The sequence below is a fragment of the Taudactylus pleione genome, unplaced genomic scaffold, assembly GCF_031769625.1.
Source record: "Taudactylus pleione unplaced genomic scaffold, aTauple2 ptg000046l, whole genome shotgun sequence".
Classification (NCBI taxonomy): Eukaryota; Metazoa; Chordata; class Amphibia; order Anura; family Myobatrachidae; genus Taudactylus; species Taudactylus pleione.
The window spans coordinates 17,664,080-17,677,619 of NW_028284448.1; the positions used below are offsets into that span (position 1 = coordinate 17,664,080).

General features: G+C 42.2%; 1 protein-coding gene across 2 annotated transcripts in view; it reads left to right on the forward strand.

Annotated features, from left to right (window-relative positions):
• The window catches only part of NT5DC1 (5'-nucleotidase domain containing 1), a 446,918-nt gene that overhangs the window by 81,129 nt on the left and 352,249 nt on the right, over nucleotides 1–13,540 (forward strand). For both annotated transcript variants that reach the window (XM_088460431.1, XM_088460432.1), the window contains one exon: nucleotides 2,788–2,869. In XM_088460431.1, coding sequence (XP_088316557.1) covers nucleotides 2,788–2,869 — 82 coding nt within the window. The remainder of the gene's footprint in view (nucleotides 1–2,787; nucleotides 2,870–13,540) is intronic.

Here is a 13,540-nt window from a genome sequence, read left to right on the forward strand (position 1 = left end):
CGATGTGACAAAGCCACTTCACGAGACTGAACGATTCTGTATATGAAGTGCTACTATGCAAGCGGCCACCACGTGCAGTTCTATTGTGCTTTGTATACAGGTTCAGACTCAATCTCACACAGTCATTCAAGTGTCGTAAATAAAATTAATCAGGGCAGTCTCGTGAAGCGATTTTGTTGCATCTGACTGAGACTAGGGGGCTTTCCAATTAGCCCTGTTATCCCGTTTTTCTCTTAGAAGTTTCCACCGGTGAAAAGTTTTCTCCAAAAATGGTTATCGAGCTATCCTATTAGCCGCAGTTTTCACATATGTGAAAGTGGTATAGGAATTATTGAAAATGTCTTTTCACCACCTCTGAGCAGGTGATACATTGTGCAAAACCTCTATTTTTAGCAAAAAATGTAGGGACTTGGTGCAGAACCACTGGGACACCCTCCTTAATGACTAATTAGTCTTAAATAGCTTAATTTGGTCATTAATGACATGTCATTTTTGGGGTGAAATAGTAAAAATGTGTTGTAAAATGGGTTTAAAGTAGTGGACAGGTATATGGGGGGGACTGTATGAATAGGACAGGTGTTTTAAACATTGCAGGCGCAAGTGACAGGTGTATTTAAATTTTCTTTTAAAAAATACCCCTTAATAACACAAAAATATACCTACATCCATTTTAATGTACCCCTTATTTAACTACAGTATTTATTTTGTCCACAAAATATTGTTTTCTATAATTTTGCACTGTTAGAGAAAAATACATATAACAGCAATTTGACACAATTTAAGAACCCCAGACCCTTGGATTATGGACACTAATACCCCTTTTCCACCTAAATTCTGGGTCTGACCCGGAGTTGGAACAAAGTTCCTATCCGGATCACACCTGGAATTTTGAAGGCGCCGACTCAGGATATTCCCGAGTCAGCGCCGCTCACACCGGAGTCGGGTCTGCATAGACCCGGCTTTTCCGGAGTGAAAGTGGTCGCTTGGAGACCAATCGGCCGGCTAGAAGCGCACTCCTGGTCATCGTGACCCGGAGTGCGCTGTTCTCACAGCAGGGTTTCACGGGCTATGCCCGTGTTAAACCCTGCTAGTTACCTGGGTTGGATTGCCGGGTCACTCGACCCGGCGATCCAACCCTCTCCCCTTTTACACCAGGGAGCTGCCCGGGTTAACTCTTCAATAACCCGGGTTTTAGCTCCGGTGTAAAAGGGGTATAACACATTTCTATACTATTACCCTGCCTTAGTTTACCTTTTTTTGGGGTACAGGCTGATTTCCCCATTTTCACCTGTACTTATCACCTGTCATCCATGCAAGAATTATCAAGCAAGTTGGTTATCTCTGGTTTTGCAATAGGATAGCCCGATAATCGGGAGCGTGCAAACTTGCAATAAGCGGCAAACTCACGCGAATGGTCCGAAACGATTTCTTCGGGGAAAATTTATCATTATTGCGGCTAATTGGATACCCCTAATATGCATTTTTGGGCAAACAAGACTCTACACTGCTCAGCTCAGCTTACTCGCGCCAGGCTTCTCGCGCAACATGGCATATTAAGGCTAGGTGTATGAGGACGCATCTGTATTTTGATATGGTCAGAAATACATACGTTATCATTTTGTGACTAAAATTTAATAGTCAGTAAATAGTATAGGACTTAGGCCCTCATTCAGACCCACTCGCGAGCGGCTGTCCGCTCGCAAGTGGGTCGATGGTCTGCACTGCGCATGCGCACGACGGAGGGAGCTCCATCATGCGCATGCGCGAGACGCGACGAGCGAAGGGCTTTCCTTCGCTCGTAGTGTCTCATCTAAGGGGGCGTGCTGTCGATGTTGACTGACAGCACGCCCCCTTTGGTGGGCGTGCCGGGGGCGTGCCTGCCAGACGGAGGCGTACCCAAGGGAACGCCTACCGTCCGAAGCCGGCCCCACTGACACCACTAGTGATGCCAGTGGGAGTGATTTTGGCTCTGATAGAGCCAAAATCACTCCTGGCCTTGCGGTTGAAAACTCAACCGCAGGCTTCTGCTCGCAGTTTCGATGGTCGCGATGGTCAAGACCATCGCGACCATCATCCTGCACGCTCGTATATGCTGTGGGTGGTGACCCACAGCTATACGGCTTCCGGGAGGACGCTCCATATTAATGGAGGTGGGCCGTGATTCAGAGCGAGCGCTCTGGTCAGAGCGTCCGGCTCTGAATCAGGGCCTTAGGCCATTGCTCCTACGTTGAAGAAGAACGCAAACCATCAGCTTTGAGTACATCTCTGAATTAGGCCCTGTATATATGGACCTAATGACCCTGTCAAGTGTCAACCTCATGTCCATTGTCGATCTTTTGGTTGTTTACATTTTGAACATGTCGACATTATGTATGTCGCCATTTTGGTGTGGACCTTATGATTGTCTTGATTATCATTGTCAATATTTTGACTACAGTACATCCCACATTTACACTGTATTTGTACACTGTATTATCCAACAAAAACTCCAGTGTGCTACAGTTATCTACTGACATGTTTGTAAAAATTCACAGGAAATGGCATGGGAGAATTTCCTCTGTGTACATAATTATAGCTGATTTCATATTCTAGACATTTTTCTTATATACAGTAAGAAGCATATCTAATACTAAACACTAATACTATATATATATATATATATATATATATATATATATATATATATAAAGTAAACATACTGTAAATGCAGAGATAGGAAAGTGAATAGGAGTGCCATTTATTTATGAGAGAGCTTGTATTCTAAATGTGCACTAATTTACTCTGTAGACTGATGGACAGAACAAGTATGATTTCTGGAAAGATGTTATTTCTGCAGTGGAACACAACTACAAAACCACAGCTTTTAAAGGTAAGGCACTAGATTCAAGTTTTAATAGTACATCAGCTGGTTAGTCAGGGGCACCTATACAAAATCTTGTACATTGCATACTACATTTTCCCATAGCAACCAGTAGATGTCATGAAAAAATTAGACAATGGCTCAATTGAGTCTTATTATAAGGCTATCTTGTTAACATAGATTTTTTTTTCACACCACTGTTTACTTTTGAGTAGCAGGTAATGATACATGTCCTCTTCTGCAATGTTTACAGCTGATTCACTCAGCTGGTGTGGGCAGCACTGTACTCTTCAGTCGAAGTTTACAGCCAACAGTATTGTGCAAAATATTATCACATATATTTGTGGTATTGCTTAAAAATTTGTGTGCAAAGGTAATGCACGGCACTTTTTAAGGATAGATTGCCACCCATGCGGCTCCTAAAGGGTATAAGGTTGCCTAGTACAGTTCTAATACTTATGAGAATGATTTTTTATTACTTAGATCTTTGTCAGACCACCATTTGGCCTTCTATGTACAATGAACAGTACAGCATATGTTTGAAGGGCCTGATTCAGAGAAGTACAGTACACAATGAAGATTTTTACGCAGATCAAGAGATTGTCATTACGTATGTGTGTCAGCCGCACTGCGTATGCATAGCAGCGCTTTTGCAATTACAACCGCACATAGGTTCTATTAGCAAAGTGAGTGACAGGAAGACAGCGTTTGGGGGGGTAACAGGGGGTGTCTGTGTATACGCAGGCGTGTTTGGCCATTTAAATGCTGTTTCATGGGCGTGCATAAATTAGCTATTGCAGTCTCCTACGCAGTATGAGAGCCCTCTGCATGTCATGAGTGCTGCAGTGTTTGCGGCTGGTCAGACCTGCTGCCTTGCTGCCCGATCTGTATCAATAAGTGAACTCACAATAAACACCTCAGCGCTAATGAGCCAGTAATTCAAATACCAGTGCAGCAGTGTTAAAAGAGGTGATTGCCAACCTCACAAGCATATACAATAGAGAAAAGAAACTGCGCTCTGATATTTATGTTGGGACATAGGAACAACACATTGATATGTTAAAAGAATTTAATGCTTAAGATAATAATAATAACAAAAAACAAAAACACATAATAGACACAATAAATATGACAAATTAGTCAGCCTGCTAGAAGCTCATAAAGGTATGTAGCAAACAGGAAATTGACAAGCATGCAAATATAGGAGTTAATCAGGCTCCCAGATCTATACACACTTTCCTGTGATAGTGACTACACCATATACCTGTATAGGTGTGGGCTATATAATGCTGTAGCAAGTGAGTTTATTAAGGCACTAGTAAAGCCTGTAGCCACTGATTCCCAACAATGTATCAATGATGATATTAGTGGAACCCGTTGAAAAAATGCCAGTTTTGTATCAAAGTCAAAAATGATGTGGCCAGTCTCAAGCGTGGATAATGAGGCTGACCATATATTCCAGAAGTAAGCCTGTATATAGCGCGTAGAAAAGTACCCTATTGTGCAATAGACAGTCACGCAAAATTCTGCTGGGTACTTAAATATTTGAGGCTGTCAATAAGTACCTGTAGATAGGGACCATGCCGTCCTTTACACAGAGGAGATTGGAACTGAGAATTGTCAGTGCAGTTCAGCAAGATGTGCTAAGTATTGATGTCCGACAGGTCTGCAAACCGCTTGTTTTTCTCTTGTTCGGCGTCAGCAGCCGTCCCGTGCTTACAGCCGCCGGGACCTCTGTCAGCAGCCACGTGACTCAGGTCAGTATCTGGAGTGGACACTGGAGGATGCTGATAGGGTAATGGTCTAGCGGTGGTTCAAATCTCACAGGAAAAAATTGCAGGCTAATTTTCAATGTAGCGGCACCTGGTTCCAAATGGGTAATAGCTTCAGTGGCTTATATGGAGAGCAGCAATGCGTTTCGGCTACTACTGTAGCCTTTTTCAAGCTGTAATGCTCCCCTTCATGGCTAAATGATATATATAGTGTATCAGAATGGAGCCTATTGGGTAATTAGATAATTGTTTCACTAACCATCCAACTCTCCATAACCCTTAATGATCGGTTCCAAAGAGATGTGTCCATATCATTTATCAATATAGTCTTAATATTCTTTACAACATCTTAGACACAATACATTCAATGAATATAAAAAAAAGAGAAATATTTATAGAAGCAACTAAAATCAATTAGTAATAAAGGTATAATAATGAACATAGTACGCATACATAACCATGTGCATATAACACGTGTGTGTGCATACATGAGCACACCTATTACAGCCCCCATATGTCAACATGTGTGACCATATGTTTAGCTGTCTACCCTTATGTCCCAACAATAAACATGACAGAGTAATATAAACCATCGGAGGATATATAATATAATTAGAGCTTTATTATTAATGATTAATCGAAACATCGCCTGTGCAATATCAACTACTTGGTGATATCCCGAGTAGTGCACCAAAAAAATGGAAAAGAGAGAGACAAGAAAAAATAGCCTATCTATATCTAACAAACAAACATATACCTGTAAGCATGGGACGGGTGCTGACGCCGAACAAGAGAAAAACAAGCGGTTTGCAGACCTGTCGGACATCAATACTTAGCACATCTTGCTGAACTGCACTGACAATTCTCAGTTCCAATCTCTGTGTAAAGGACGGCATGGTCCCTATCTACAGGTACTTATTGACAGCCTCAAATATTTAAGTACCCAGCAGAATTTTGCGTGACTGTCTATTGCACAATAGGGTACTTTTCTACGCGCTATATACAGGCTTACTTCTGGAATATATGGTCAGCCTCATTATCCACGCTTGAGACTGGCCACATCATTTATGACTTTGATACAAAACTGGCATTTTTTCAACGGGTTCCACTAATATCATCATTGATACATTGTTGGGAATCAGTGGCTACAGGCTTTACTGGTGCCTTAATAAACTCACTTGCTACAGCATTATATAGCCCACACCTATACAGGTATATGGTGTAGTCACTATCACAGGAAAGTGTGTATAGATCTGGGAGCCTGATCAACTCCTATATTTGCATGCTTGTCAATTTCCTGTTTGCTACATACCTTTATGAGCTTCTAGCAGGCTGACTAATTTGTCATATTTATTGTGTCTATCATGTGTTTTTGTTTTTTGTTATTATTATTATCTTAAGCATTAAATTCTTTTTACATATCAATGTGTTGTTCCTATGTCCCAACATAAATATCAGAGCGCAGTTTCTTTTCTCTATCGATCTGTATCAATGTTAATGATGTTTACGCTGTTGTACATAGTATGAGTGGGCGTCCCTACGCTCGGGTAAGCTTTGGAAACATTAGCATTTTTTTGCAGCTGCGTTCCGTGCGAAATCGCAGATGTGTTTGTATTAGCGTCCATCTCTGAGTCAGGCCCTAAATGTTCCTGCACAGCGAGTGAGTCAGGTGTCATTTGGTTTACAATTATGTTCCATTGTTTCATTTCTATTTATTTACTGTCTATTATAAAGCTTATCAATTTTTGCCATGCATAAAATTTAATAATCTGGCCCTGTTTTTATTTTAGAGGAGCCTAAATCCATTATTTTACTTGCCATAGTTTCCTGAAATAAATGCTTTGTTGGTGTGGCCAGGAAAGTAAAGTAGATGATTTTAGCAAACACTATTGGCGAGCCTGGTGATCTTCATTAAGCAAAGTTTTTTTAAATTAATTCTGCACTACTAAATAATTTTGTATATACATTGATTGAAAAACTTATTACTGTAGTAGGAAACTTGTGAAAAGCCTCTTTATACTGACATCTTGAAGCACTAAACTTGGCTCTAGAGTTGATACCTCTTTATTCCTGATGTTGGAATGATGGTTTGCTCCTGGACCGGGATCTAAAACTTGTATTGAGAAAGAAATGTAGTTTTTGTTCCAAACAGCCTAGTTACATAGTTTTTTCCAATTCAACTGGTAGCAGGCCGGGGTTGTTCTTGCCTACATAAACATTGTATAATGATGGTAAAAAAAGCTGACAGTGCATATTTTGTTAATACATTTAAACTCAGACAGTCTTTTGTTTTTGCAAAAAATGGAGAAACATATAGATTCATAAACACATCAGTTTGGGGTTACTAATTATATATGTGTATGTTAAAATACAGAAAAGTTTATAGTTTATAGGAGCAGAACAAAAAAACTACAGTGAGATGCTACCTTAGCCATCGTTATTTGACAAATAATAAGTTAATCTTGCTTTTATTTTAGATAAGTCTGATAGTATTGTGATCAAATAAAATGCTAACATTATTATCACCTTTTAGAGGGGAAGGTTTTCAGGGGAAAATATGGCAGGAAGGAACCAGGTACATACAGGACCTTAGTGAGCCTTTTTAGGGATCAGTTTATTTTTGGGGTGTGTGGCCTAATGTCAGTAGACGTGGCCATGCCTTCTTTAAAAAAAAAAAAAAAAGTTTTTTGCAGTATGGAGCAAATCTAGGGATGGTGCGATCAGTGTGATTGCTTCTCCCCTGCACAGCCAGAGGAGACTGTTGCTGCAGATCAGCGGCAGCAACCTCCCTGGTCCTACCGCAGCCCAGCACACAGAAGCGTATGCTGTGATGCAGAATGGCACTGCCACAGACAGGTAAAGGAGAGGGGGGGAGGGGCAGTGAATCCAGGCCCCTGCCGGGCCCCTCCATCCAGCCTGGGCCCAGGTAATTAGTACCGGTACCTCTGGGTACATAAATAAATGTTAATGGCAGTGGACACAATTGCAGGGGAGAGAGCCCCAGGGAAGATAAAAAAAAGATTGAGTAAGGGTGTTAGGAGACAGAGAAGAAGGGGAGAGAAGGGAAGAAGTTGACAGAAAGTTAAAAGTTCTGCATGTTTTTGTTTTGTTTTTTAGTCATTTCATGGTTCAAATATAATTAATATCGCCTTGCTGACACTTATGATAACATTTAATTTTAGGTGCTAAGTTCACTTTTTTCTTAGATATTTAGGGCCTGATTCAGAGGTAGACGCAGAAGAGCCCGCAGCTGTGCCTATTGATGGTCACCTGTCTGCAGCTTTATGCAGAGTCCTTACAGAGTCCATACATCCAATGGTCTGAATGTACAAGGACTGAGATGCCCATTGTCAGCGTCCGTAATACGGATTGCTGCATCCTTAGATGCCACCACCGGTCTCACCATCGAAACTTGCACAAGCCCTATGGCAAGAGCAGTTCCTCCATCCGTGTCTGGCCTTCATTGTGTGTGGTCGATCTTCTGTGTACACATACACTTTCACCGACATGCAGCGGCGTAACTAGGGTAATTGGAGCTCAGGGTAAGATGAAAAATGGATTCCCCCCCCCCCCTTTGGCTCGTGAGCCCCCCAAAAATGGCTGTGGTCACATGCCACAAGGGGCATGGTTAGTGAAAAATGGGCATGTCAACATGACACACACCCCTTTCTCGTCACTCTGGAAACATTCCTTTCCATTCCATATGCACCTTAATGCTGCAGTAGTGGTGCCCCTATTGCAATGCCCAATGTAGTAGTGCCCCTTATGCTATATCCACAGTAGCAGTACCCCATGTAGTAGTGCCCTTTATACAGTGCCCCCAGTAGTGCTCCCCTTATACAATGTCCCCAGTAGTGCCCTTTATACAGTGCCCCTTATGAAGTGCCCCCAGTAGTGCACCCCGACACTGTGTCCTCCTATGCAGTGCCCCTTATACAGTCCCCCCTATGCAGTGCCCCTAGTAGCGGTCCCCTTATGCAGGCCCCCAGTAGTGCCCCTTATACAGTACCCCCAGTAGTGGTCCCCCTTATGCAGGCCCCGAGTAGTGCCCATTATACAGTGCCGCCAGTTTTTTATGCAGGCACCAGTAGTGCCCCTCATACAGTGCCCACAGTAGTGGTCCCCCTTATGCAGGCCCCCAGTAGTGATCCCCCCTATGCAGTACCCCTGTAATGGTCCTCCCTATTCAGTGCCCCCAGTAGTGATAGAGTGCCCCCGGCCAGTAGTGCATAACACACAGTGCCTGTGGTGACGTGTGTGTAACTGTGTAGTGCGGACTGCACTCACTGCGGTCTGCACTACACTGACTGACCTGGGTGGACCTGTACCGTGACCGGCAGCGCCCACCCCCCCATGCCAGCGGTTCCATGGCGCACAGAACATGAGCCCCAGCAGCCCAGCCCTAGTTACACCACTGCCAACATGCCCGCGACACTCCCATAACGTAAGATGGACCATGACCGTGCGTGTGCCAAGATACCTCCCTGTCACTGCCCAGGAATGCTTGCTACATTTTCAATACACTTCTCCATGCATGTACCTGAAATTAGAATTGCAACTCTGATAGGAAACAATCGGGACACATGTGAGGTGCAATTTAGAAGCATGCACTATTGCAAAAAAATCGCTCCACTACAGTACATCCGACATCGGCAGTTAGTCCACCTCTTAATCAAGCCCATAGTGAAGTTATGGATATCAGTCCTTCCCAGAGAGTGATTAACCTGCTTATAGTCCTGGGAGAGCCAAAATTATGCAGTCAAAATAACAGTTTAGTAAATTGAATGAAAACACTGTGCACAAATTAGTAAAGTCCAGGAATTTTTATTATTGTAACACAAAGAGAAATTAATTATTGGTGCTTGTTTAATGTTGGAAAGTTTTTGTTTTCATGTCAACAAATATGTTTTGAAATACATACAATCAGTCCTTTATAGTATTTCAGATATTGTTCAACCAGATAATAAACAGTTTTGATAAATATAATATTTTGATGCACCAAAGTTAGATAAAAATCGTAAAGTTTAATTGAAACAGTGCTGCATATCTACTTAGCACATTCCACGAAGAAATCATTGTTTTGCAAAATAGTTTAAATCCAATGTATAGGAATATTGGTACAGTGCTCATTATGAGTAACAAAATGTTTGTCTGTGTGTACATTTTTCAAGTCACATAGAATTGTGATTGGTTGAAACCTAATGCGTAACCTGGATAAATTGTTTTATATTACTTTTGCAATGTAACAGTTTATTCTCTGATGAGCTATATTTGACCAATCATAATAATATACATTACAGTAATCTACATTACATGCTTTATTTAACAAATATGGATTCAGTAAACATTTACAAATATTGTTTAATGATTCATAATATAGTTTTTCGATAGAAAGATCATTACAAATATTAAGTGAAATTACAGTAACATCATGATGGGGCATTCACTGCAAAATCTGTGGGCCAGCATTGTATCTTTAAACAGTCTTGCTTGTACACTAACAACGTGCATTACCACTTTGCAGCATTGAAATTAATTCTGTGTTTAGTTTTTGCAAGTTTACTAATATTGCTAAAAAAGCATATGAAAAGCCCATCTCTGCACAAAGGACCTGATTCAGACCCGTTTGCAAAGGCGCGATCGCTCGCTGCCGGGCGATTGTTGCTCAGTGCGCATGCGTAAAAGTCGCAGTACACATGCGTAAGCCAGTCACTGCGATGGGGAATCGTGTGCTCGTAGCACATAGCTAGTACGCTATTTAGAGTGGTGTTGCGGATGCAGGTGTGTCAGGCCAACAAAACGCCGTTTAAAGGGCATGCATAATTAGCAATGTGGCGTCATGGTACACGTCACCTGCATGTATTTCAGCCAGCACTGATCGCAGTGCTTGCGGCTGGGTAGGGCTACCTCAAGGGCTGCGAGCAGCTCCGATGGCTCTCGATGTTACTGATTAATCCAACAATTCCAGGAGATGACGTGTGTTACGAGGGGAAAGGGGGCGTCTTTATACACTAGCGAGCGCTCAGTGCCGTAGCTCGCTAACACATAGAAATCGGCCTTACACCACGCAGTGCGAGCGTGGAATTTGAATATCCGGACCCTTTTTGCCAGCGAGCGGTCGCATCTTGCGAGCAGGTCTTAATGAGCTCCAAAGTCTATTGGCCAGTGCAAATGCCTCCATCTTGCCTGTAGATGCCTGCTCTTCCCTTTGCGGCAAGGTAGTGTACCATTACATAAAAGACGTGAGACTCGCAAAAGACAATCCGCTCTGCGGTTTTTCACTGTTATGGTTCATACATGGCCCTTTGTGATTTCCTGTTGAATTGATAGGCTGTATAATCATAAAGAGAAGAAATGGCTACCTCAGCTGTGGAAATAAGTGACTGATAATCTTTAAAGGCATGATTAATAATAATAATAATAATAATAATAATAATAATAATACAAAATACTGCTAATTGCACAAACATACTGCACCACATAGCAACAAATGTGACATTTGGGGGTTTATTTACTAAGCATCGGGTTGTAAAACCCGACACTTCTCTTCATATTTATACTTGAAATTTACAAGGGCAGTGCTTTTACTATCAACACATGCGGATAGTAAATAAACCCCTTGATCTTCTTAATAAATAGTTTTCGAAACTTTTTGTCTCTACATTGGTTGCATTGAGCTGAAGCACCCCTGCACCACGGCATGTAACAACCCTTTTACTGGGATATGAAATATGGCTTTTAATATGATGTATTTCAAATATCTTAATGATTTATGTCTGACATATTTATGTTTAGAATGATATACAATTCTCATGATTAATAGACAAAGTACAAACAGAAAAGCACCAATTAATAATGTTAAACTCAGTTCAAGTTTTATGACTTTATCCCTTACCAGGACAAGGCTCAATCACTCAGTATTTCAGAGACATATGTAGAAGAGAATGGCTTATTCAGTATACTATGTGTGTGTGTGTGTGTATAGATAGTACAAGTTGAGTCTACCATATACAAAATACTAGGGGTATTTTGGATATCGGAATATTCTGTATTTTGGAATATTTGCATACCAGAATGAAATATCTTGGGAATGAGACCCAAGTTTAAACACAGAATGCATTTATGTTTTATATACACCTTATACATACAGTCTGCAGGTAATTTTATACAATATTTTCAATAATTTTGTGGCTCGAATAAATTTTGTGTACATACATGAAATTAATTTGTTTCATATACACCTTATACACACAGTCTGAAGGTAATTTTATACAATATTTGGCTGGCAGTGGTGGTGCTCGGGCTACGATTGGACAAGGAAGCGCAGCCAGGCTGCGATTGGTTAGGGAAACAGAGGACTTTTATTGGCTGCTGCGGTGAAAACAGATTAGTAACTGCAGTAGTGGTGCTCAGGCGGCGATTGGACAAGGAAGCGCAGACAGGCTATGATTGGTTGTGGAAACACTGAGGACTTTTATTGGCTGCTGCGGTGAAAACAGGTTACTAACAGCGTGTTCTGCTGTACCCATTCATTTAAAAAAAAAAGAGTCCCTCAGTGCTGTGGCGCGTAAAAACAGGCTATAGCACATCATTTGCGGTCACTGTTATATGTTAATAGGACATATGTTGTTAAAAATATATATTTGATACAATAATGTACAGAATGCGAGCTTGCAAACAGGGCTCTCTTAAACTGGGTACATTCTAGACGATAACTTCTGCCAATCGATAATTGCTCTGATCTGACACAGTGATTATCGGATCAATGTATACCCTTGCACACCTTGAGTATTTTCTAGTTCTGTGCGTACTTTCTTCAGATCTCCATAATGGGATTAGGAGGTCAGGAATGAATTAGTGTGTGCAGCACACCAGATCCAGACCTCCAGATCTAACCTGTATGCAATCGGGAAGCCGACTGCCTAAATACCGGCAGCCGGCTTCCCGACTGTCATATCCCGGCAAGGGTGAAATGCCGGGCGTCTAGATGTAGTCGCCCGCATTTCCCCGACGCCGGGAGACTGGCGCCCGCATCCCAATCGTAGTGATGCCGGGCGCCGCAAGCGGACTGCCGCGGGGGGGGGGGGGGGAGGGTTAGGTTTAGGGCTCCCGAGGGGGACTTAGGGTTAGGCACCCCCCCGGGAGGGTTAGGGTTAGGCGAGGGGGAGGGAGGGTTAGGGTTAGGCACCCCCGGGGGGTACTTAGGGTTAGGCATCCCCCCGGGGGACTTAGGTTTAGGCAGCGGGGAAGGGGGTGGTTAGGGTTAGGCACTTAGAGGGGGGATTAGGGTTAGGCACTTGGGGGGGAAGTTAGGGTTAGGCACCCCTAAGGAGGGTTAGGGTTAGGGGGGTTAGGTTAGTAGATACTCACCTATCCACGATCGGGATTTCCAGCGCTGTCGGGCTTCCGCTGCTTCGAACTCTGCTCAAGTCGGGCTGCCGCTGACGGGAATCGAACCGCCGGTCATACCCATTCCGATCTAACCATGACAGGAGCGTTTGAATCCGTTTATCGGCTAATGCGCCTACAGTACATACATACTATCAAGTTATCGCCCGATCAGACAATTATTGGCTGATCAGCTTGAATTGGATAATGCTGCTGTATCTCTTTCTTTGTCTGTTATTGCCTAATCTTATTATATTACAATGTTTGTTCCCAGTTGTAAACACTGGGGGTATGCTAGCACTATATAAATAAATTTCAATAATAATAATGTCCATGGAGAGTGTTAGGAAGCTATTTAGCAGGAACAATGAAACGTCATGGAGATGATTTTGAGCTTTGCATATGGGTCTTGCTATTTTTTAAATTTTTGAAAATGCCACTCACACAAAGGGGGAGATTCAATTAAGTGCAAGTGTGCCTTGAACATTGTTTTACTGCAATTATAGTGATGGCACCAATT